This window comes from Choloepus didactylus, chromosome 4 (assembly GCF_015220235.1).
Source record: "Choloepus didactylus isolate mChoDid1 chromosome 4, mChoDid1.pri, whole genome shotgun sequence".
Lineage (NCBI taxonomy): Eukaryota > Metazoa > Chordata > Mammalia > Pilosa > Megalonychidae > Choloepus > Choloepus didactylus.
The window spans coordinates 89864416-89892144 of NC_051310.1; the positions used below are offsets into that span (position 1 = coordinate 89864416).

The 27729-nt window shown below is 36.2% G+C and overlaps 1 protein-coding gene across 1 annotated transcript in view; it reads left to right on the forward strand.

Moving 5' to 3' along the window:
- Positions 1-27729, forward strand: part of AGBL1 (ATP/GTP binding protein like 1) — a 1004372-nt gene that overhangs the window by 746313 nt on the left and 230330 nt on the right. Inside the window, exon 23 of the mRNA XM_037832989.1 lies at positions 11402-11562. Coding sequence (XP_037688917.1) covers positions 11402-11562 — 161 coding nt within the window. The remainder of the gene's footprint in view (positions 1-11401; positions 11563-27729) is intronic.

A 27729-nucleotide genomic window follows, 5' to 3' on the forward strand; every position in this document is an offset into this window, starting at 1 on the left:
CTTCTCTGTTCCATGCTCTGAATTTTCTTTATTCAACTCAACTTCCACTTTTAATATAGATTATATATACTAAGAATATTATTTTCATCTCACCTTATTCAATAGCTTTACTTATATAGATAAAAGCTCGAGCCTCTTAAATTTCTGCGCTCAACGTTTTGCCTCGCTGTGTTTTTTCCATATCAAATTGACCAGGTAAAATCAGAGGAAAACAAAGACTTTCAGTTGGAAGGAAGAGAATCTGAATTAAGCAATGATGGGTGGTATTTATATATGCATATTTTTGCATAAACATGCACTTGTATGTGATATTGCCTGTGATAAAATGGCCTGCAGTTCTCGTTTAGGGAGCACTTACTGTGTGCCTCTATGTCTCTGTGTTCATGTGCACATCATGTATCATTTAATTTTCATGGCAGTGCTGAAGAGGTCGGTAATATTTTCCCATTTTAAGGTCAAGGAAATTGAGTTTTGAGAGGTTACATAATGTGAACATGGCCATTTGGATGGGATGTGGCAGAGGTGGGAATTGGACCCACGTCTCTCTTACTTCCAGAAGATTATCTTTGCACTACTCAAAGTAAAGAGTCCTTATTGGGGGGTATATTCAAAGTATCTAGTCAATGAACTACTGACCCATTTGTTGCTCTGATGATGTAAGGAGCTTGCACCAGAATATGAATGAACTCAATGCCTCCTTCATTGATAAAGTCAGCTGAACTCAAAACCTGCTTAGTTATATAATTGACTTACATTTAGGCTCAGACCTCTTATTTCATCACAGATAAGAGTTCACAAACAGGTCACCGGTGGACATTCGTTTGGGGGCCCTATTGTGAGAAGCAGTAGACTTGAGTATCATCAAGCTGCTCACCCCAGCAACAACTACTAGTTCTCCAGCATGACCTGTGAAGGAAAGTCTGGTAGATCACTCTCCTGGTAGACATCACATCTATAAGAACATTGGGAGCTGCAGTTTCACTTCAATGTTATTCTGCTTTTCTGAAGATAGTCTTGATTTGTGTTTCCTATCTCTCCTCTGACAAGGAGACTGGGACACTTGGCTGGGCTTGTGTGAGTCCTGGTGGCCTGGGTTAGGGTTACAGCTGATTTTTCGCTGGTGTGCACCAGTATGGCTGTGCTAATTGTTAGTGTATTAAAATAATTTCATACCTGTAGGTTAACAGTCACTGCCTCATGCCCAGCAAGTTAAGCCCCCACCCACCTCTTCATTGTCTTTTTCTCCCCCACACTATTTCCATGATCCCCCTAGTTCCTCATTGAGATCCAGAAACTAAAGGGTTAAAGCCTAGCAACACATGACTCTACTCCATTGCTATGGCCAACATCTGTTTTAATTGGTCATTATCCTTGTTAGATCAGTTTCTCAAAATGTTGTCTATAGCGTACAATCAACTGTTCACAGTATCATCGTTTAGTTGTGCATTCATCACCATAAATGAATTTTTGAACATTTTCATTACTCAAAGTAATAAAAATAAGAATAAGAATGAAAATAAAAGTAAAAAAAAAAAAATGTTCTCTATAACCTACAGTACCTCTCCGCAGGTCTGATCTGTGGAACTAAAGGGCAGTTCAAACTAGGTCTGGGAGAGCCCACAGAGTCAGGGCTAGAGAGGTTTACTTTGCTAGTTATCAATTAAGGATAGCCAGAGGTAAGTTTCAGAAGCCAAGGGGCAGAGCTGAGGGATCAGAGGGCCAGAGAAGATGAGTGCAGGGGACAGGGGATAGAAATAGAGAAGTAGGGGCATAGCTTACTCTGACCAAGGCTGGGCTTGTGCATGTTGCTGATGACACACTGAGTGAGCGAGCCTCAAGGGTTTTTAGTGGAGCTACGAGAAAGAGACCGGGAAATCTGGAAAGGTAGGACTTCTGGGGTTCATAACCATGAGAAAGCGTGACCTCCCAATCTCCAAAGCTTTTCTTAAATATATATGTGATGTTTAAAGTCTCGTGTATTGAAGCAGGCACTTGGTTACAGTCAGCAGAATATTATTTGTAATGCTGGCTCTACTGGTACTTAACTACATCACCTTGTACAAAGCATTGCTGGTTTATTCATCTATAAAATGGAGAGTTAAGCTTGATAAGATCTCTCTCTGTGCTAAAACTCTAACCTACTGAATGGTATGGTCTCTGATTCACATTTATCCTCATGTGTGTGGCCCAGAAAGATGAAGAAAGGCAATCACAGAGGGCATAGCTGTCCGCAGTGGTCATTCATGGCTTAGATACAAATTCACCAATAAAAACCCAGGGAAGGTCCAGCAGAAATGAAAGACCAATTTGAAATCTAGCCCACACCTTCAGACCTGCTGTTCTATTGAATATAGGGGCCTTTTTGCAGTTACTAAGGAAACAACCATCAGTAATGGATTAAGAAACCTAGGCTGAAAGTAGGGGCACAGAGGGGGCTTTGTATAGAATGAGCCCATCAGATGGAGACTGGCAGGGACACCAACATGTTTAGTGATTGATTCAGTCCTCAGCATGAAGGCATTAGAGTCTATTTGATGGAGTCGATAAGCAGGAGGTGAGCCCATCCACCAGCCCACTTGCTTTCTTCTCTGCTGCTTGTTAGGGTTCCCATGTCTGCATGGCTGGATTGGCTCAGTTTTAACTTCTCTGCTGAGTCTGTGTCCAGGTGCATGAATGTAATTCCTGTTTAGAGCCTCTCCAAACCTGTTTAAAACTCCAAAAGTCACATCTCTCAACTCAGGCTGGGCACCTTGTGAAGATTCTGAAATGTGTCTAGGGTCAGTACCATGGGAATAGATTTCTCCTTGCTATATCTTTAAAGCTAGATTTTAAATTACAGGATGTTTATTCCAAAAGAAAAATAGACCCAGGCCTAGTGACCCAAAAGAAGTTAAGGAGAATTTAGGGGATGTCAGATTGTGAATATGGAGGAAGAAGCAGATATCAAGAAACTAATGTCTCACCTGCTTTTTCCCTTGCCATTTGTCATTGTCAAATATTTGAATCAAGTGATTTAATTCAAATTTAATTTAACTTACAATGTACAGAAATTAAATTTAATTTTACTTACAAAATTTAAACCACCTATTTTATAAAATTATTTATTTATTTAGATATATTACTTTTTCCAAGCTTACATGAATTGCTTAAGAAAATATAAGTGGAAAAAGCATTATTACCTATTTTTTGTGATTAAAATAAAGGAAAATGCACAAAGAAAAAATTTAAATCCTATAACTTCATCATGCATTGCTGACCAGTGTTAACATTTTAGAGCATTTCTATCATTTGAAATTTTTGAAAATAAAATTGTGATCATAATGGATATACTGTATATATTCCCATGGCATTTCCTATTCAAAAACATCATGCTATTTAATATTCCAGGAGGAGAATACACTCAAGTTTATTTAACTAGTAATGTAGTAGTACACGTTTGGGATTTTTTCTGTTGCTCATTATGTTATTATTTTCTTAGGATGAATATCTGAAATTTGAAATGTTAACTCCAAGAGCTTAAAGATTTTAAGGCTTTTGAAATATATTTCCAAATTGTCCTTTGAAATACTGCAGTGATATGTAATTCCACCAATAACAGAATATGATAGTACCTGTTTCCAGCTTCTTTGCCAACAGAGCATTATAATTTAAGGGTAGAGGGTAAGTCTGAATTAGGAAGAAAATCATGCTATTTTTTTTACTCATTTGCACTTTACATCCAAATGAAGCTTATTTTTTCATTCATTGCAATTATATTTATTCTGTTGGATACATTTCAGTTTAGTTGATGGTATTTAAGGCATTCAGATGTCTTTAAATTTTATTTAGTCAATCATTACTATTTTCCTCTATGGTTTCTTCAGAACTTTGAGGATTGCATTGAAAGACCTTTCCCTGGTTTGGAGATGATAAAAAATATGATAAAATTATGAATTTATTCTGCTTTCTTATGGCTTAATTATTTGAGCATTTAACCCTTTAATCATATGGACTTTTATGTTTGTGGTGACATTTTTCCCTCGACTGTTAACCAGTTGCTTTTGCTTTCTTGTCATCAAAATCCATTTCTGGCTGATTTGAAAAGCTCCTATAATACATACAAATTCTTAAAGATTTCAGGGTTTTATCTTGTGCTTTCTATACTCTTCCCTTGATCTGCTTGTCTTCTTTTGCACCATGAAGTTTTAAATACTCTAACTGTATAAGAGCTTTTCCATATCTGTAAGAAAACCACAGTCCTTATTCTTTATTCCAACGTTATTCTTAGATATTCTTGCCATGCATTCTTTTAAAGTGGAATTAGTTTACTAAGTTGGAAAATCCTCATTGTGTTTTGATTTCCTTTGCTTTCATAGACAAATATGAGGAGAATTGATATTGCCCATTATTGAATGTTGTTTCTCTAGAATTCAGCATATTTCTTCATTTATTTAAATTTTCATTATCTCTCTGGTATTTTTATCATATAACCCTGGGCTATTTATTATTAATTCCATTCATAGATAATTTATAGTTGTGTTGCTATTGTGAATGGAACTTTTATTACATTTACTAACTTATTTTGTTGGCACATAGAAAGAAAATTGATTTTCATATATTTAATTTGTAACCTGTCCACTTACCCAATTCTTGCCTTACATCTAATGGATTTTCTGTTACAGTTGATTCTTCTGGTTTGTTTTGCTACACAATCAGTCTTCAAATAATGATAATGTGGTTCCTTCCTTTTTAATATGCGGCCATTTTTTCTTACTGAGTTGTGTGGAACTTGTCAAATAATGGTAAATATACATAGTGAAGACAAGTATTCTTGTTTTTGCCCTAATTTTAATAAGACCTTGGTGTTACCATCAAGTATGAATTTGTTGATTGGTTTTATATAAGCATTTGCTGTTATTATCAATAATAACAAATATTTTTATACTGATATGCATTATATATTTATATAATATGTGCAAAACTTATATAATGTTCAAGGGCCAAGTATTGATCTAAATGTTTTACATATGTTAACTCACTAAATTATCTTAGCAGCCCCATGAAGTAGGCATTATTATTATTATTCCATTTTACAGATGAGAAAACTGAGACACTGAGAGGTCAAATGACTTCCTCAGTATCTTGCGGTTGGTAAGCTGCAGGCCTGGGATCCAAGCCCAGCAATCTGGACCCCAGAGCCTGTGCTTATATCCTCCATGCCATGATGGCTTTCAGGTTCTGAAAGTGTCTGGCAGGCTTCAGATACCAAGAATCATGTCAGAAATGGATGCTGAATTTCATGAAAGGTCTCTTCAGCATCCACCAAGAAGATCCTGTTTTGTTCACCTCTGCTCTTTGTTCTATTGGTGCTTTAGCATTTATGTTAGTAGATTTCCTAATGGTACCATCTCTGTGTCATTCTTAGGAAAAATGCTCCTTAGATCATGTTGTATAATTCTTTTTATATATTCCTATTTCTGAACTTATCAACCTTTTCTTTAATTGAAATTTCATATGTATACACACACACGTCCACACACATACATATGAGATTGTTTTGTTTTGTTTTATATGCTGAAATAATCAGTTTGTGGTATTGGGGCTATGCTAATATTTTTAACTGAATTATGGAACTTTTCCTTATCTATGTGTGGTTTGCATTTAATGCTTTCACTTCTCTAGGTTTCTCCTCAAAATTCTGTAGATGCTGCTTTACTATCTTTGGTATTTAGTAGTTTGAACAACCTTGGGGTACTTATTTTTTATTTATACAGCTCCTGATGCATTTTTACATCAATTATATGTTATATATTTGGTGACCCCATTAGATCTGTGGACTCAGATATTTTCTTGAACACAGGGAAGTTTTCTCTTCCTACTCCTACTCCCCTTTCTCTCCTGTTCCTTCCTCTTGCTTTTATTATGACAACCTCATCTGAGTCGGAAATAATAAATAGGAGTAGGTCTACTTTTCCTTAATCTGTTCCACCTTTATTATTCATATATTTAGTTCATTATTTTAATCTATTTTTACCTTGAGATATTGGAGAACTCTTTGAAGATGTCTTTTATGTAATGGATTTCATTTTCTGCGTTGAGCAATCTGTTAACTCTCTGTTTTGGCTTTTAATATAGAAATTGTATTTTCCAGCTCAATAGTACAGTCTCTTCTGATCTCTTATTACTCTCTTTTCATGCCCCTTGCTAAACTTTGTCCAATACAATATGCTCTTGATTCTTACAGAGAATGTAAACAAGAAATTTCCTATATTTTTCCATTTCTGGCAATAAATGTATTTCATAAAATGACATTTGTCTGGTGGTGTCAGAGAGTGCCCCAACTCCTTTTTTGGCACTTCAGTATTTCTTCATAGGTTTAATATCCTCTCTCTGAGTATTTTTACAGATGGTGTTCAATGATGCCCAGTTTTATAAAAACAGATGGACTTCCAGAGGTTGTTGTAGATCTTTTGGGGAAGATACTAATCCCTGTCTGCTTATAACTTGGGTTTCGGGACCAAAAATTTAGCCCATGCAAGGATTGAGGACTGATTGGAGATCACCACACAAAGCCAAGACATCCAAAGGTGACAACCGCAGTGAACCAACTAGTGAAATCATGGTCTGGGAAGGGAAAAGGTGGGGACACTTGACTTCAACGCAGGCATTGGGGAGAGCAGAAAATACTGGAAAAAACTTCATTGATAATTCTAAACACAAACCCTCTCTTCTAGCAGGTTTGGAGTAATAATTTAAATGTATGATGTAGCCCAAAAGCCTCAAGCCAAAATCTTAGTGTTTAATGATTCCTGATTGATAATGTCTCCAAACACCTAGCAGAGGAAACACAAATTCTCTCTGGAGGAGCGAATATTAAAACCAATCCACCAAGACTTTCTTCAAAGATAAAAAAAAATGTGGATATAAAATTTAAAAAATAAATAAGTAAACAAGCCTAAGTTATTGACAGTCAACAGTAAAAACTAACTATGGAATCACACCGACAAAGACTGCAGATGCAGGAATAATCAGGTATAAAATTTAAAATGTCTATGTTTATAATGTTTTAGAGATACTTTTTTTGACATGGATGAATCAAAGAGCAGATTCAAAACAACTGGAGAGAGAATTATTAAAAAGAAATGATATGAAAAAGTTATTCAGAATTTATTGCAGTGAAATACGGAAATAGAAAATATGGTAGTAAGGTTAAGAGAGATGGAGAACAGAGTAAAAAGAAGTAATACAAGTTTAGTAGGAATTTTATTCTCATCTTTAATTTCCTTGTCAGAGAATGCAAGATAGGTGATATTCAAACAGAAATGGGTGACATCTTCTAGAATTGATAAAAGACACCAATATTTCGAGTAATAAAGCCCAACAAATTCCAAGTAAAATAAATAAAATAAATGCACATTACTTGAGATTATCAAAGGCATGAGAATTACTTAAAAACTGCTAAAGGGCATTCTACCATTAATTTGTTAGCATACTATTTCTTTACTTTTTCCCCAGGAGATAGTCTTAACTCCTTAAAGTTTTTGGTACGAACATGCCTCTACTGATAAGATTACAAAGTCCCCTCTCCTAGCAAATTTTGTATATCCTATTCTTGAGTCATAGCAATAAAGTCTGGAAGGGGAATTAGCTGCTTCTGCTTCCAATGTCAAACCTTACCAGAAATCATATTTGCATCTTTGCTTTTGTTTTTGTCACTGATTAAATAATAAGCATTTTCCATATTTCTAAATGGTCTTTATAATTATCATTTTAATATACCATTATATCCCACCAAATTTGTTTCATTGTAATTTCCTTAACCATTCTTCCTTTATTAGATAGGCATTTGGAGTTTTGTTCACCACAAATTTTAATTATTATTTATAACACTGAAATAATATAAATTTTTTATGCATATAAATTCACTCCTATTTTGAATTAGTTTTTAGGAAAAATTCTCAGAAGTGGCATTACTGTGCCAAATGTCATTGAGCTATTACCTGAAATGTATGAATCAATTTATACTCTGCCAGGCATTTTGATGTGTGCTAGCTTTAGCATTAGGGTTACATTATATATTATAAATTTGAATGTGTATCTGCCAATTTGCTGGGTGTACAGAGCACTTTTATTTAAATAATGAAACGGAATATTTTCCCATGTTTGTTTATTGTTTGTTTTTTCTTTTTTTTGCTCATCAGTTATCAGTACTTATACTTTTAAAACTTATATGTTATGGAATCTATGTTTGACTTACCAATAAATAACAATTTGCAATAAGATATGTATTTTTCACACGATGATATTTAAAAATTATGTGATGGTAAGACTGGTAGTCAATTTCAGAGTCAAATGCATATGTGTATTTTACTTTTGGGGGGGTAGCTTATTGGTAAAAGTTGAAACCAACAAACAAACATGTAAAGAGTTGTGCTTATAAGATGCCTGGATAGGTACATATTCGTTCTAGCAGTCTTGGATCTAAATACCCATGTGTGGCAGACATTGTTTGTTGACTCAACCAAAATTCATTTCTAATTTTCTTTTCTCTTACCTGTCTCTTTAAAGAGACTGAACAAACGAAAACACTCAGTTCCCAGACCTTCTTAGAGCTGGAGGTGGCTCTATTGCAAAGTTAGTGGCTGATAAAATTTAAGCAGGAGTCTGTTGGTGCCTCCTTCCCCCATTTTCTCTTTTTCCTTCCTTGAATGAATATATATACTGGCTAGAGCACAGCTGGCAGACAAAGTGGCCCTGATTTTGTTAAGCTACTGAAATAATGTCATGAACTTCATTACATGTAAGAAATAGAACTCCATTGTTTAAACAACTACAGTCAAGTTTTCTGTAATTGTGGAAAAAAAATTCTAATTAATGTATCTGAGCTATAAGGTGGAGGAGACTTGATTCTCTATTTTAATAAACCTCACTTTTAAACTATTTCTAAACTGACTATTTATAACCTTTCTACTGTGAACTCATGATACCTTACCAAAGTAGAGGTCAGGATTTCTGAATTTTATTGACCTATTCCTTGACCATATCCAGAGATATTATTCTCCTTGGGTAAAAAAATAATATTCATGACATTTGACTATTGGAGAACATAATTTTAAGAAATTCATGCACTCACTACCCAGAGACATCAAGTTTCACTTGATAAATACAATATGTATCTAAGAGACAATCCATCCATGTCTCTCCATATCTACCAATTTATAGCCGTCTATCCATTTATCATATATTGATGATGTGCTAGATGACAGACTATGTGGTCCATGCCAAGGGTAAAAAGTTAAATAAAAAAAAACAAATATTTCTTAGTGCCTTTGAGGATTTCACTTCCTGACTGAGAGATGATGGTAAAGAGAACATTCATATAAACAAGTATTTATGATACCATATAAGGTAAAATGAATAGAGTAGTAAACAGAGATTCATAGTGGAGGGGAAAATGGAATAGGTAACTTTCTTAAGACCAACAGCCAATAACCATACAAGTTCCTTTAATTGAGATCTTCTAGACTAATCTTTTTATAATACCAACCATTGCCTGAAATAAGAGGGCCAATATATGGGAAACGGAAATATTTTTTGCATTACAAAAACATTATCATTTCATTACTGTGTAGAAGTATGGTATGAAGGAATTGCCCTGAGCTAATAATATGGCGCATACCGTGAGAATGATTTCTCTCAAGGATTCACCCTTCTTTTTGACCTTTACAAAGCACCTGTGAAGTACTCTGCTAGATATTGAGATTACAAATGTGTATAAGGTATATATACACTTGTGGGGCCAGAGCGTCTTTTATTTCTTTGTCATCTCTCCCTTGCCACCAGGAAGGTAGCCGATAGAGGAGGAGAGTGTAACCTTCACTTCATTTTTTTCCAACCAATCCAGACATTCTAGAATGAAGAAAAGCAGTCAGGAAAGCAGGGTGGGTAAAAGAATTAGGCCTTGCAGCTTCAGCACTTGAAAAGACACTGAGCTTTTTCTGTCTCTTTAAAATATGATCTTTTTTCTATTGACTTAAGAAAAATAACTGGCTAAGCATCTGTCTTTCCCCTTCCACTGCTTATGAGGAACAGACTTCCCTCAGCTCTCAACTGTCTCCTTTCTTTAGGAAAGCAGGTGTCAAAACATGCAACAAATCAAATTTTCAAATAGCTGAAATAAACATGAAGACTTTATACTTCTTTTATCTTTTTACCTAGCAATTCTTTTGTGATGCTTAAGACTCCTCACTTTGCAAACTTGCTTTTCCTCCAGGATTCATTACCAATCTTTTTGAGTTCCTACTGCCCCAATCTCTGTCCTCCACCATATGTCATTATTTGGACCCAGTTTATTCCAGATGCTTAGGTATCTGGAAGGAAGATTTGTGATCCCATTTTAGAGCTGAGAAAATTCAGGCTAATAAAATTTAACAAGTCTGAGATCATACAGCCAGAAAATGGTGAAAGCAGGATTCAAACCCAATTCCAATTTAATTTTAAAAGCCATGCACTTTCTGTCTCACCACATAATGCACTCTGTCCTAGTATATGGATAGTACTTTATGTAGAGTATTCAAGCCAGAATTCAGTTACACAGCCTCTACTACTTACTAACTGAGGCCTTGGCTGAGTTACCTGAGTCTGTGTGGCTGAATCTCCTTATCTATTGTATGGAAACAAACTATCTGTCTCATAGGGCTTTGGTAAGGATTCATTGAGTTAATGCAAAAAAAGGACTTGGAACAATATCTGGCTCTTAGTAAGTGCTCAGTAAAGTTTTAAAAATTGTTATTATCTTTTCTTTCATAGATCATACTGTATATAAAAGGTCATGACTTTGCTTTCATGTAGTATTTCAGTACAGCCAAATAAGCGGTTCTAAAGAAAAGTTTTTTTATAGATGTTTAATTTTTTTAAGTGTCAACATTTATATTTGAAGCATTCCCCCACTCTTCTCCATTGGTTGATAAATTTAGGGAGCGAAAGGTTATCTCTTACTAAGATTGCTTAAACACATCTGTTTTCACAGTGAAACCCTTTTTTTTCCAATGCAGTCTTAATTGGAACCCTGATATAAAAAAATAATAAAATAAAAAGAACCAGAAGCATTGCTGCTCTAACTGAAGTGACTCATAGACTTCCACCCACCTCCTGCTCTTCTCTGCCCCCTACCAGCTCATGGTTGTCTTGGGGGTTTCTTCTGGGGAACCCTGGATGTGGATGTAATGCAGACGAAGTACCACCAATCTAATATGTGGGTTACGAAGCATATAACAAAACATGTAGGTCAGTGACTAAGTACATCCTATTAAGTTCTCAATTTATGTGATAGGCATGTGTCCAGAAGTCCTTCCCAGTCTCAAATTGTCACCACCCAGTTTACATCATATGCTCATTGCTGACTATTTTGTTTAACTGGCAGGGTCTACAGTTTGGTACCAGTGAACTGGAAGAGATGGGAGCCATGTTCTGCTTGGGTCTCCTTATGTTGGAACTCAGATCCATAAGCTGCAGCCATCAGCTCCTGACCCGTGCAGCAGTTCTGCTGAACACTGAGGAGGAGGCTCTGGACCACCACCTGCAGTGGTAAGATGCTCATAGGGGTGTTGGGGAAAAGTGGGACCTTCCTGCTCCCACTTCAGAATATCTTGGGAATGATAGTCAAGTGGACCTAGGGATCTCTGACAAAGAAAATATCCTGGGGAGCTACCAAATGAAGGTAAGTACGGTAATTCTCTGTTGGTGAGCCAGACTTGGGACATTCTTACTTGCTGCTCAAGACAAGGAGGATGCTACTTTCTTGTACATATGTATGCAAATATAAAGTTATATATAATTATAAATATGTATCATTAATAAATTTTGCTTATGTATCTGCCAGTTAGGTGTTTATATGTATGCAGGTATTTTAGAGCCATTATTCAGCGAGAAAAGTAACATCACTGCCAATATCTAGGCACTTGGGGATAAGGAATATGTTAATATTACTTCTTTTTTGTTCACTTTATAAGGTAATTTTTATTTTTTGTGAATTAGTTATTCAGAATTTCAGTTATTTTCTTATTGTGAAATATAACATATATGCAAAAAGGTAATAACTTTCAAAGTACAATTGAGCAAGTAGTTATATAGGAAATTTCCAAAATGTTATGAGTTACAGTACCATAATATCAGTTATTTCCTTATTGTAAAATAGTATAAAATATATACAAAAAGGTTATAGCTGTCAAATTACAATTTAACAAGTAGCTATGGAGCAAATTTCAAAGAATGCTGTGAGTTCGGTTCCACCATATCCGTTCTTGCCTTCTAGCTATTCTAATACCCTAGCAACTAAGAAAAAAACAGTATTCATAACCCTTTGTTAAATTCCATGTTGTTTGTTGCTACCCCTTCCTCTCCTTTAATCACTTTTCTGAACTTCAGGGATGTCTAGGCAGTGACCACCCTGACTTGTTCATGTTGAAAAGGGATGTTGATATTATGGGAAAAGGGGGCACATCTGGTTGATGTTTTTGAAGAAGCTATTTCCTCTGGGTTTTGGGACTTAGCTGACATAGGAGCTCTCTGTAGGATTTAAGTTTCTGAAGAATAAACTTAGTGAGTGACACTTTTTTATAGAGTCTCGGCTAGGGTATTCTTTAGGGTTTTCAGGTCTACAGTTGTCTTGGGCTTATACTGTGGTTATTTGGCATATCTCACTGAAGCCTGAACAGGAGTAACTTCCAGGACAGCCTCTCAACTCTGTTTGAAATCTCTTAGCCACTGAAACCTTATTTTGTTGTCTGTCTTTTCCCCCTTTTGGTCAAAAAGGCATTCTCACCCCCCTCGATGTCAGGGTCAGGCTCATTCCTGGATCTGTGATCCACATCTCCAAGGAGACTCATTCACTTCAGGAGTTCTGTCCCATATCAGGGGGAGGGTGTTGAATTTATTTGCAGAGTTGGGCTTAGAGAGGGAAAGTCCACATTTGAGCAACAAAAGAGGTTCTCTGGAGGTGACTCCTAGGCATGATTGAAGGTGGGCTTAGCTTTCCCTTTACAACCAGAATTGTCAGAAGAGCAAGCCTCAAGATCAAGGGCTTGACTTAAAAAGTAGTGAGTTCTCACCCCACTACGTGGGACCTGACTCCCAGGGATATAAATCTCTCTGGCAACGCAGGATATGATTCCCAGGGATGAACCTGGACCTGGCATTGTGGGATTGAGAACATCTTCTTGACCAAAAGGGGGATATGAAATGAAACAAAATAAAGTTTCAGTGGCTGAGAGATTTCAAATGGAGTCAAGAGGTCACTCTGGTGGACCTTCTTACACACTATATAGATAACACTTTTTAGGTTTTAATGTATTAGAATAGCTAGACGTAAATACCTGAAACTATCAAACTCCAATGCAGTAGCCTGGACCCTTGAAGATGACTTTATAAAAATGTAGCTTACAAGGGGTGACAGTGTGATTGTGAAAACCCTGTGGATTGCACTCCCTTTATCTAGTGTATGGATGGATAAGTAGAAAAATGGGAACAAAAACTAAATGAAAAATAGGGTGGGATGGGGGGATGTTTTGAGTGTTCTTTTCTACTTTTTTTTTTTAAATTCTTATTCTGATTCTTTCTGATGTAAGGAAAATGTTCAAAAATGGATTGGGGTGACAAATGCATAACTATATGATGATACTGTGAACAGTTGATTGTACACCATGGATGATTGTATGGAATGTGTATATATTTCCAAAAAAATGGGAAAAAAAAAACTTACAAGAGAGAAAAAAAATCAAAATAAAAATGGCATCAGATGCCCTAAAAACAAGAAAAAGAAGTAGTGAGTTCCTAAGTTCACATTACTCAAATGAGCTCTTGGGGTACCCCTTTCTTTTGACAACTATTTTAGACTTGTCCAAAACAAATTCAGTGGGTGAAAAGGGAAGAAAGAGTGGCCATGTGAGAAGAGAGAGGATCAAGAAAAGTCAAAGAAAGCTAAGTCATCGCCCACACTTTGAGCAATGGAATAGATGGGAAAATGGAGTTTTTGAGGGAAGAAGTGTCTGCTGGCAAGTGAGGAAACATCTCATCATGCACTTCGTGTCCAAGGGCAGAGAGAAAGTCATTAATATGGGGCTATCTTATTTCTAGTTCATTTCCATTTATTTTCCTCCTGCCACTGTTGGCTTGTGCTGTTCTAGTGCTAATTCTCACCAAACGGCCAGTCAAGCCTAGAAAGATCTAGCAGCGTAAATTAAAATTGCTTTGCAAGGTACTGGTTTCTCCGAAACTTAATTACTTAAATGCAGTAATTAACTTGCTCATCACACAGTGCTATAGATCATAGACTATGGGGACTTAAGTAAATCCAGACATCTTTCTTCCCTAGAGATGTTGCTGATTATTTCTCTTGTTTTGACATCACAGCCACTTCCGTCTGCCCCTGCTTCCTTCAACCCACCTCAGTCCCTGAATGCTTGGCGTGTTTGCTATCATTGTGTTGTCTCAGCCTCTCCTCGTGATGGCAAGCACTTCCACCTGCCAGGATATATATTTCAACTTGCCATTTCATCTTTTCCTTTTTTAAGCTATCTTGGGTGCAGACATGCCTGCTTTTTCTCTCTCTTTCCTTTTTTTTCTTCCCTTCCCTCTCCTCTGCTGCTCATTGAGGGCAGATTGAACAGAACTGGCATTGCTTGCTTTCCCTGAATTAATTGTGCTTGTCTGTTTGATCCAATGCCGTAAGTATTAGTTGCCTATAAACTGGAACAAAAAGGAATCTATCAAAGAAGTGCCTTTTCTAATTCAAGTCTCAAGAATTCCATGTCAGGCTCCAAAGTGGATGGATGGTTGCCGTGTGGGTTATCATAAGTAGATAGTGTTACCCCCCCCATCTCTCCCATCCCAATTCATGCAACCAAATATTAATTTTTCAGTTGCAACCAGCCCAAGGACACCAAAGCTACAACTCTAAACCTCCTGTGACCTCCAACCCTTATTAAGCTGACATAGCTTCTTTAGGGCAGCAACCTGCACCTGGAATGTGATCAATGTGTTTTTGAGTAGATTGGAATTAAATTTGGGAGATGTGAAGTCTGGTGAAGGATATCAGGAAGGATATTGCCTATTTCACACAAGCATTTGTATCATAATATATTTTCCAATGTATTATGAGGCAGTTGACCAAAACAAACTGCGGTTCCTGCTGAAAGGATGGGAAGACCACATGGTTGAAATGAAAATCACCCTGAAAATTTCTTCATCCTAAAATATTCTAGCCAGTGAACTCATATTCATTAAAGGATGGCAGAGAGGAAATTGAGAGCATAAAATCTATTGGTTTGAAACCAGCAATGGGCTGTTTGAGTACCCTTTGATTAGTTTCTGATGAATAAGATAATATCATGAGATATAATAATCAGCAGAGGGAAGCTTAGATGCTTTGTTAGCACCAAGGTCCTTATTACAATATGAAGAATGTGACTAATTTTTGTCAACACACCTCTCTATAAGTTTTAAAGGGGAGACCTCCCATCTTTTCCTCCAAAGCGTTGCTGTCAGTCAGTGTAATACGGTTCCCACTGCCCTTCAGGTGGATTCTTTTCTGTTGTGCAGAAGGAAATACTAGGAAAAAAGGTGGTTTTGCCTTCATGCCTGTCTTAAAGAAATGCTCGGACAGGGTACTTGGAGTCTTCTAGGCTCCACAGACAGCTTTACCCCTGAGAGTGATTTGCTAGAAAGACAAAGTGTGGCTGTACACTGTGGACATCATGTTTTTTGACAATAGGTTTGATGCCTCATTTACCACAAAAACAATTAGAATGTAGTTGACTCCATTGAGCAACTTATCATTTTTCATGAGCAGAAAAGAGCAGAAATGATGGGTGTTTGCCGAGTGGCTGAAGCTTAAAATAAAGTCCGTGATGCATTATTTATGTTGGTTTTTCTTTTACAGTTTTTTCTTCCTGGTTGTTCCTCATTTAAGAAATGTCTGTTGACTTATTAAGGTGTCTTTTGATCTTCTTCCCCTTCCTCTTTCCTTCTCCTTCCTCTCAGCCTTATCCCTGGAGATAATTGTGTGTTCACTGCAGGAATGCTAAGCTGCTTCTGCAGGAAGTGCCGTTTATCCATTGTGACAGGTCTTTTGCAAAGTCATTTAACAGTTTTGCCAAATCAGCCGCTGTTCATGTTAATTTGTATCTCTGCATTGCCTCTTGCTCTTCTCAGTTGAGTTCCCCAACTCCATTTGTCCCTCCATTAATAACAATGGAACGCTCAGAGTTTCAGAGCCGTGCCTCAGCAGTAGCTCAATATGTCACTTATTCTCCTAAATTGTAGTCCCATCGTGTTAACCTGGACTTCCCTTAGCACTTATCCAACCTAAGTTAGTTTGTACTCTTTACATTTGATTGGACAACATTACTTTTTTAAAAAAAACCCTAAATAAACTTTGAAAAAATAATGTTTTTAAATTAAAGAGATATTTGATTTTTCTTTTTAAAAGGTGCCATTTTATTTTTCTGAATGAGGAAATATAATTTAGAAAATACAATAAAGCCCCTCCTCACCACAATCTTCATTCACTCCTGATCTGACTATCTATGGAAAACCACTATCAATGTTTTGGTGAAATATCCTAATTTTTATCCCCCATGAAATCCCCTCTAATACTCTCAACAACAATGTATGAGAATCCCGCTTTTCCTGCACCTATATAAACACTGGTTGTTTATGTGTTAAAATATTTGCCATTTTTTAGGTGAAAATGGAGTGTTGTTTTAGTTTATAATTGGATGATCTCATACTATAGATAAGCATACTTCTACATCATTAGTATTTCTTCTTGTATGAATTTCCTGTTCCTATCTTTTACCTGTTATTCTATTAAATTACCTTTTGTTTTTCTTCAAATTTTATATTTAAATTTTATTTCAATTTCTAGGTTAAAGATATGCAACTTTTTTTAGTTATGTATATTGCAAATATTTTTTCAATATTGCCATTTGACTTTCATTGTCCTTATGTCGTTTATTGGCATTGAAGGTTTTATTTTGAAGGTGGAATGTTTATCAATCTTTTCCTTTGTTTCTTTTACTTTTGATAAACCTACCAAGCTCAGTATGCTATGTGAATATGTGAATTTATTTGTTATTAAACTGAGGTTGGTAAATTTATAACGAATATTCTTACCTTCTTTTCCGTTTTTAACGATTGGTTACTTTCATATTTCCAAATCGTTAAACATTTCTTTTAACAATTACCAAATAATCCATCCTTTATCACTGATTAGTAATGTCAGTTTATTATATAGTATACACAGGTGCATATACCTGGGTATGTTTTTGCTTTTATATTCTGTTCTGTTAATCTGCCTGCCAGGAACACATAGTTTTCAATATTGTGGATTTATTATTTAAATATATGATGTTGCATGTACCATCTCATTAAAAATGTGTTTTAAAATTTCCCGTCTTTATTTTCCCGGAGGAACACTATAATAGTTGTCAATTGCAATAATCTAACATACTGGGATTTTTAACTTGAGTTGCACAAACATAATAGATTTTTGGACTATTGACCATTTTTTTGTATTATTTTTCCAAAATCTTGTATCTTACTCCACTTATTAAAGTCTTCTTTGATGTTCATCAATGAAGTATTGGTGGGATTTTTCTTTTTAACATTTTTATATAGATCCTGCCTATATCATCATAAGACTTCTTATCTTAATATTTAAAATTTTCTTGTTACTTTAAATGGGAGTAGTTTTCATCATATTTTTCTAACTGGTTGTCTTTGTTCTATAGGAAAATTCTTGATTTTTTTAATATTTATTTGGTGACTTCACTGAACTTTCTTGTTATAAAGCCAAGAAGTTTTTCCTGGTTTCTCTAGATAGTCAATCATATCATTTATAGAATTTTAGTTTGGCTGACTTCTTTTTCTAATATTATGATGTTGGCTAGAGCTTTCAGAACAATGTTTCATGATGACAATTGTATAAACATTCTCATCATGAACCTAACTTCAACATGAGAATGACTCTAAGTATTTCAGCATTTGGTTAAATGGCTATTAGTTTGACATTAATGTTCTATATCTTCTTTATTAATTTCTCATTTTTATTAACTTATTAATTTAAAAAAATCAGGATTGGATGATTAATTTTATCAAATTTTTGGTAGCCAGAAAAATTATTTCTTTGAATTAATAAAGTCTTAAATTATGTTAACAGATTTTCTAATATTCAGCCATCCTTGAATTTCTCAAGAGAATATTTTTTACTATGATCTAAAATACTATTTTAACATAGAACTTGTATTAAATTTAAGTTTAGTATTGTGCATTTATCTATGAGTAGGTCCAGTCTGTGCTCTATCTATATTGTTCTATGATTTGGATCACATTAAATTTCCTAGGCTTCTTAGTTTGTCAGATCTGCTGTCACAAATACCACAGATCAATTTCGGCTTAAGAGCAGGAATTTGTTGGCTCATGGTTTTGAGACTAGAAGAAATCCAAAATCAAAATACCAGCAAGGCTTGCTTTCTCCCAGAGTCTGTAGCGTTCTGCCCTGGCTGCCGGCCATCCTTGGGAATCCTTGGCTTTCATCTCTGCCTCCCGTCACATGGTGATATCCATTCCTTTCTGGCTTCTGTGACTTCCAGGTTCTCCTTATAAAGCCTCCAGTATTCCAGATTGAGGGCTGTCCTGTATCAGTTGGCCACAACTTTTCAAAAATAACATCTTGGAAAAGTCCCATTTGTGATGGGTTCCCACCTACAGGGACATGGACATGTGTTTGTTGGGGTACATAATTTAACTTACCACACTAAGTGGTCCTTTGAACATGTGTACATTGCACATAAAATCATCTGTGTCCCATTAATTGGAAACAAAAATATTACTTTTCCAGTTTTTATTTCCCCATATAAAATTCTGGAACATTTACACTGTCTTATTACCGTATTCAGATCATTTTATTTTATTTTATTGAGATATATTCCCATAACATACATATTCAGATCATTTTAAAATTCCATTTTATGTTTAATTATTTGTATTACTCATCTCTAGCCCTTCTATACAATCGTGTCCTCACTCTTGTTTCTCAATGCTGAATCATCTCCTACTTGGCTAGAGGTAATCTGAAGAAAAGTTTTACTTTTTCTTTGTAAAGTAAATTTATGGTATATTTTTTGCATATGTGCATATCTGAGAATATCTTTCTCTTCCCTTTTCATAGGAATTTCACTTTGCCTGCCTATTGATTTACTGAGTAATAAGGTTTCCCCATTAAAACAGTATAGGCATGACTCAATTTACTCTAATACTTAATCTTGCAGTGGTAAGCCTAATTTTTCATTGTTTGTATGTTCCCTGTTTTTCCTGACTTAATAGTTGTAGTAGATTTTCCTGGTTCATTACCTCAAAAATTATTTGACTATTAGGAAAAAAAATTCTTTTTTTTTCTTTAAGGTTTAGATTCTTTAATTGATTTTGAATTCAAACATTCCATCCCCTTGTGACATGTCTTTCAATTATGAGGTTACAGTTATTCCACTCTAGGACTTTATTTTTCTTCCCCTGGAGTGTTGGGTATCTGCTTTCTGACCTCTGTATCTTGTCACCTTTTCTCCATTCCTCATTTTTACCTCTTTGCCCCAATTCACCGTATTCTGGAAGCATGCCTGGAATTTTTCCTCACGGATTCAGTTTTCTGCAGTATGGACTCTCTTCTTTGCTGATAAGGTTTTTTAATTTCAGTCATTTTAATTGTATGTTTTAATGAATTTGTTTGCTTGTATCTCATCAGTTTCCCTTTTATTTATGTTTGTAAAAGAGAGAGGTCTCTATCTGGATTTACTATCTTTTCATTTAATGTTCCATGGATTCAATTTTTCTTGAATTTTCCTAATACCTATTCAGGACTACCTAATGCTTGGTTCTGTTTCATGTGGTTAGATATTTCCAAAATATAATTTTTTTTCTGTCTGTTAAGTATGGCATCCACCGTCTTCACATTCCAACTTCTTTTTCATCACTTTTTGTTTATTCCATTCCTGAATTATGAGAACTCTATCAAGAGTTATAATTAAGGGTATGGATGTTCAAAAACCTTTTCGTGGTCTAGCTAGATGCTGATCCTCCTGCTTGTTTAATGCAAATTAACCTGATTTAGGAGGTGCTTTCACTTCAAGAACTCATGATATTTTGGCTTTTGCCTGAGAGCACAGATTTGGGGTGATTGTACTGGGAAATTTGAGGAGATGGGACACGCAAAAATTTGCCTGCATCTCTGGAGGCATTCTGACCATCTTAACATTTGCGGAATGAATATGTGAATTAATTAAGATTTAGTATGAATAATGAACAAGTATTCAAAATAAGTTCATAATTTAGAATCCTGTAGGAGGAAATTGATGATGATGATAAAGATGATGATGATAGCAAATATTTGTTTTGGTGACAGGTACTGTCGTAAGTAATTTGCTTGTATAGTATCATTTAAGCCTCATTATAATTCTGAGGTAGGTACTATTATCCTCATTTTATGGACTAATAAATTGTGACACAGAAAACTATGAGGCTTGCCTAAGAAGACATAGTTAATAAGTGGTAGAGCTAGAATTTGAACCAAGGCTGTCTTGCTATAGAATCAGTACTCTTAACCACTAAGATATACTATCTCTCAATAGATAATAATACTAATACCTATTAAGCATTTCTTTTTTAGGTACAGTGCTTTGCATTTTGCATGCTTAATTCATTTTAATCCTTTAAACCAGGGATTGGTGAAAGTTTTCTGTAAAGAGTAGTAAATATTTTAGGCTTTGAAGGCCACATGGTTTCTGTCACAATTATTCAACTCTGCTGCTGTAGCACAAAAGTAACCATAGACAATACATAAATGAATGGACATGGCTGTGTTCCCATACAATTTTATTTACCAAAAAAGGCAATGTGTCAGATTTGGCCTAGTGAGTCATAGTTTGCCAACCCCTGCTTTAAACAACTCTTTGAGGTATATGCCATTATAATCTTCCTTTTATAGTTGAGGAACCTGAAGTTCGGAGAAGCCCTATACCATATCTATCACCTAGATAACAAGAAACTGATAGGGATAAATCCATGTGGTATGGTTCTGTATCCTTTACATTTAACCACTACACATACCAAATGGCATGGGGTTTTAGACAGCTGATGAATAACCCCTCTTTCTTATCCTTATGAGTTCTGAACCAAATTAGATGTAGAACATAGGAGTTAGGCCTGTTGAGATAAAACATACCTGCTTCATTATGATAACAGAGAATTAGAGAATATGGCCTCACCAGAATTGAACTTCCTCACCTAGACTTGTAAAGGCAGGGCCATGAGCTGCTCATGATCACTAAGCATCTTCTCCCAACTCACCAACTTAGTATCATGCCTCTTCCCTTAGAGAGAAGTGAATGAAGAGAGCAAGTGCGGTGGAAGCATCCTATAGCAGTGCCTGTAGTCTTTTGAGCAAAGAATGGAGGCTCAGTGATATCTGAGGGTTTCAAATTACATTTTATATCCACCAATTCCAAATTATTGCCAGATGACAGTTCTGATGATATCTCTCTATCCTTCCCTTCTAGCACCCTAATTCTATTCAAATTAAAACAAAATAGTCTATGGGTTATAATATCTGAGAATATCCTTAGCCTCATTACATAGTTAGAGACATATAAATGCCCAGCAGCTACAAAGAAGGAAATTTCAAAACAGAACTCAGACTGTGAATCTTTAGAGATTGTGAATATCACATGTTGCTTTAAAATGCTGACCGTCTCCCTAACTGGTCAAGGAAAATGAATTTATTAGCCAGGAGGAAGTGCTGATAATGGATCGTCACTTGCAGAAGTAATACCATTTCATTAGCAGTGAAATAAATGCAAATTCACATTTTTGATACAAACTTATGCTTATTCACCTGCAATAAATAAGTAAAAATAATGAAAACCCAATGTTAGTGGGACTTTGAGGAAAGAGGTTTAGTAGTATCATATAGCTATCTGTAAACATGTTTATTTTCCTCAGAAGAGCAATTTGGCGATTTTGTAAGAAGGTCCATAAAAACCTTACGTTTGATCCTATGTTTTCCAGCTTGTAGAATATCCCTCAAGAAAATAAACTTAAAGGAAAAATAGTACTTAATATGTAATGTAGGTATTTATACCTATGGTACTTGTATTCCCAAATAATCTTAAACAACCTAAATTCCTAGCAGTAGAAAAAGAGAAGGAAAAAAGACCACCATTGAGTGACCTCATCAATATGGTAACGTAAGACAGCTACTGGAAGCCTTTCCGCAGAGATCCAGCAAAAAAAAAAAAAAAAAAAAAAAAAAATTGGGACAGTTATCACTTGTTCAGAACTCTGGAGGAAGAAAAAGACTGGAGAAGGACCCTACTAATGCTTAATTGAAAAAAAAGAAAAATCTCATTTAGGAAACTTCCATCCTGAACTGACTGGTCCTCTCCCCTCCTCCTCATTTTGTCCCACACAGCTTGGGAAGTGCCCAGAGGCAGCATCTGGGATCTTGGGATCTTTCCCACCTCTCACTGGGGACACAGACTATAAAATCTCTCACAGTAGTGAGATAGATCCCCACCTATATCTGGACACAGAGACCCAAGCCCACAGGGACCCATGGCATGTTTTAAGTTGCTGGGAAGGGCATAATAAAAAAAGAGCAGCAAGAAAGAGCTTCCAAAAGGGAGGATCAGGGAGGGAACCTCAGAATTTCTCTAAAACCAGCAAGTAGCCTGGCAGAAACTGTTCAAATCAGCTGTCTGGGAACCTGGGGGCATGGGAGGACATTTCAAGAACCAGGTCAGTGAGGAATGAAGAATCTGAGAAACCGTGGGCAGAGACTGTAACCCAAGCTGTGGGTCCTGGTGCCTATCCTCTACCCTTGAGAAAAACAGAAGATGGCCCCTTGCCTGCAGGATGGCTGCAGACTGGAACAGCTGAGGGAATCCTCCACAAGTACAGAGAGGGATATCGGCTGGCACTGAGCCAGATTTGAGGGCACAGGAATGCTGCAGTTTCAGCCCTGCTCAGTCAGATGCTGCTTTTCTCCAGGAGGTAAACAGCTTCTGAGGACGATTAAGTCTCTGAACAGTGCCACCTGCTAGACAGGCTGGAAAGTACAGGGGAACTGCAGAGCTTTTCTGAGCCTCTCCAGACCCTATCCAAGGCCCATCAGAGCTGGTCTACATCCCCAGCACAGATACCTGGCCCTGTTTTGGCTGACAGATATGGATGGCACAACTGTCAAAGCAGTGCCCTGAAACAAACCCAGGCAAAAACTAAACCCTAGACAAAAGAGAGGAATGACCTTCAGAATAACCCATCAGGATAGTCAGATAACCAGATATCAGCAAAAGATCACAAGGCATATGAAAACTCAAGAAGAAATGGCCCAGTCAAAGGGACAGATCAAAAAGTCAGAGGAGATATAGAATCTGGAACAACTAATCAAAGATGTGTAAACAACTCTCCTGAATCAATTCAAAGAAATGAAGGAAAATGTGTATAAAGAGATAAAAGATATTAGGAAGGCAGTAGAAGAGCTGAAGAAGAATTTGAAAGAATTCAAAGAAAAAGAACAGACATTATGGAAATAAAAGACACCATAGATGAAATTAAAAATGAACTGGAGACATACAGCAGCAGATCTGAAGAGGCAGAGGATTTGAAGAGGTCAGGGAGTTAGAAGACAGATCAACCAAATTTGAACAGACAAAAGAACAAATGGAGAAAACAATGGGAAATTTTGAGAAGGTTCTCAGGAAAATGATTGATACCACAAAGCACACAAATATACAGATCATAGGTGTTGCAGAAGGTGAAGAGAAGGGAAAAGGGCCAGGAAGAATATTTGAAGAAATAATGACTGAAAATTTCCTAACCCTTTTAAAAGACATAAATATGCAAATCCAAGAAGCCCAACGTACTCCAACCAGAATAAATCGGAATAGACCCATTCTAAGACACATAGTAATCAGACTGTCAAATGCCAAACAGAAGGAGAAAATTCTGAAATCAGCAAGAGAAAAGTGATTCACCACATTCAAGGGGAGCCAAATAAGACTTTGTGCTGATTTCTCATCAGACACCATGGATGTGAGAAGGCAGTGGTATGATATGTTTAAGATACTGAAAGTGAAAAATCACCAGCCGAGAATTCTCTATCTAACAAAGCTGTCCTTTGAAAATGAGGGAGAGTTTAAAATATTCACAGATAAATAGAAGCTGATAGAGTTTGTTAATAAGAGACTGGCCCTACAAGAACTACTAAAAGGGCATCTTGTTGGATGAAAAGATAAGACAGAGAGAGTGAAGTCTGGAGGGGGATACAGAATTGAAAAGTATTAGTAAAAGCAACTTAATGGATAAAAAGAGAGAGAGAAGAAAAAATAGATCTGACAAATAAAAATCAAAGGATAAGATGGTTGAATCAAGAACTGCCTTTACAGCAATAACTTTGAATATTAATGGAGTAAATCCCCAATCAAAAGACACAGATTGCAGAATGGATTTAAAAATATGATCTATCTATATGCTGTTTACAAGAAACTCCTCTTGGACCCAAAGATAAAAATAGATTGAAAGTGAAAGGTTGGAAAGAGATATACCACACAAGTAATAACCAAAAGAAAGCTGGGGTAGCTATACTAATAGCAGACAAAATAGACTTTAAATGTAAAAATGTTACAAGAGAGTGAGAAGGACACTATATATTAATAAAAGGGCCAATTCTTCAAGAAGAAATAACAATACTAAATTTCTGTGCTCCTTATGAAGGTGCCCCAAAATAAATGAGGCAAACACTGGCAAAACTGAAGGGAGTAATAGATGACTTTACTATAATAGTGGGAGACTTCAACACACCACTCTCCCCAATAGATAGAACATCTACACAGAGGATCAATAAAGAAACATAGAAGCTAAATAATATGATAAGTGAACTAGACCTAACAGATATATAGAGAACATTGCACCCCCAAACAGAAGGACATACATTCTTTTCAAGTACTCCTGGAACATTCTCTAGGAAAACAATAAAAAATGGAGAACTGGAAAATACACAAATATATGGAAGTTAAACAACACGTTCTTAAACAATCGATGGGTCAAAGAAGAAATTGCAAGAGAAATCAGTAAATATCTTGAGACAAATGAAAATGAGAACACATTGTATCAAAACTTATGGGATGCAGTGAAGGTGGTCCTGAGAGGGAAATTTATAGCCCTAGATGTCTAAATTAAAAAAGAAGAAAGAGCTAAAATCAGTGACCTAACTGAACAACTGAAGACATTGGAGAAAGAACAGCAAACTATTCGCGAAGCAAGCAAAAGGAAAGAAATAACAAAGGTTAGAGCAGATGTTAATGAAATGCAGAATGAAAAACAATAGAGAGAATCAGTAAAACCAGGAATTTGTTCTTTGAGAAGGTCAGTAAAATCGACAAACCCTTAGACAAAGACAAAAAGAGAAGCTACAAATAAATAAAATCAGAAATGAGAGGGAGGCAGTACCACAGACCCCGAAGAAATAAAAAGATCATAAGTGTTTACTATGAACAATTGTATGCCATCAATCTAGACAACTTAGATGAAATGGACGACCTCCTAGAAACACAAACTACTTACACTGACTCGAGAAGAAATAGATCTCAGCAAACCAATCACTAGCTAAGAGATCCAATCAGGCATCAAAAACAAAGAAAAGCCCAGGAGCAGTCAGTTTCGTAGGCAAGTTTCACCAAGCATTACAAGAAGAATTAATACCATTCCTGTTCAAAATCTTCCAAAAAATGAAGAAGAGGGGCTGTTTATTATATATTGTTGTGAATTATAAATGCAATATCTGTCCTATGGTCAGTGCAAACTGTTGTGTGGGGGTATTGTGGCAGCCCCTGGCCTGAGCAAAACAGGCCTGCAGAATTTGTCATCACAAAGCAGCTAATGTTTATCCTATCATCTTTGTAAACCAGTAGAGAAAAAATGGTAATTAACCTTAAAATGTAACTTTAAAATGTGAAATGGGAAGTAAGCAGGAGGTGAGAAACTCTTGGTCTCACAAAAGGGCAAGATGTAAATGGTCCCCAGCCCTCCTGCCATCAAGTGTTAATAATTTACTTCCTTTTTAACACTCTTGTGGTTATCTATTGGCTCACCAACCCCCACCCCCTCACCCCCGCGCCACACAGCCACATCACAAGACTCAGTTCCCATGCTTGTACCCTTAGGAATGCCTTTGTCTCAGATCCTTATAACTGGCTTCCTCTCCTCTTTAAGCACGCAGTCAACTTCTCTGAGAATGTGGTACCCACCTGGCATGAAAGTCGTTATGCTCTCTATACCATCTTCCCACCCTGTTGGTAAGTTCTGAATGAAAGTTCATGTATCAGGAAAAAAAAAGCTGAAAAAGAAGGAACACTACCTAACTCATTCTATGAAGCCAGCATCACCCTAATACCAAAGGTGAATAAAGATATTACAAGAAAAGAAAACTTCAGACCAATCTCTCTAATGAATATAGATGCAAAAATCCTCAACAAAATATTTGCAAATAGAATCCAACAGCATATTAAAAGAATTATACACCGTGACCAAGTGGATTTTATTCCATGTATGTGAGGGTGGTTTAACACAAGAAAATCAATTAATGGGATACACCACATTAACAAATTGAAAGTGAAAAACTGCATGATCATCTCTCTTGATGCAGAAAAGTCATTTGACAAAATTCAGCATCCTTTCATAATAAAAACATTTTAAAAGGTAGAAGTCAAAGGAAACTTCCTCAACATGATAAACGGCATGTATGGAAAACTCACAAGAAATTGCAATTTCTAGAATATACTAGAAGAGCATAAAGAAGAATTTAAAAGATGAGAAAGATCACAGAGAGGAGTGAAAACGCCTTTTCTTCATGTTGCATTTACTATTTTCTAAATGTCACTACTTAATAACAAACATGAAAGTTAACCTTAAAGAATTCCTATTTTATGTGTGACTCCATAGGAGTACAGGGAACCTGGGCGATTAGGTTGACACAGATAGGTGCTTTTCCCATTGCTGTTCAGCATTGGGGATCTCATTCACCTTTGTCAGAGGCTCAGCCATTTGAAAGTCTGGTTTCTTGCCTAAGAACTATAAATACGTGAAAATAGAGTAGGCTACCAATTCCTAGAAAGGGATGTCCGTCAAGAAACTCACTCCTCCCACTCTCTGTATCAGCTGCAGCCTCTTTGAAGCTCTTGTCTTTTGTTGTTGTGCTTGTTTAATTCCTTAAAAGGAAGACAAATGAAACCTTTGAAGTTTTCACAAACAGGAGTGGATATTTTTATTTAACAAGGCTTCAAATAGCCTGCCCCTAACTTAATTCAATAGCTTTTCATTAATTTTTAGAGCATTACCTTTTTCTCTGTAATTATCTGATTCTGGTGGCTTTCTCTTTATTAAGTAACTGTGGCCCTGTGGTCCTTATCAAAGAGCTAGCCCTATAGAATTGGGGTTCAAAGTCATCACCTATGAGAGTTAAATTACCAGATGTGGTAGAGGAAAAGAACATTATGGATAAACAATGGCAAAGGGAGGGAGGTAGGTAGGAGGGAAACGAAGGAGTGAAGGGGAAGGGAAGAAAGAAAGGAAGAAGGAAGGGAGACAGGGAAAAAGGGAGGTAGGTAGAAAATCTGCACAAAAGAAATTGAAGTGATGGTATTC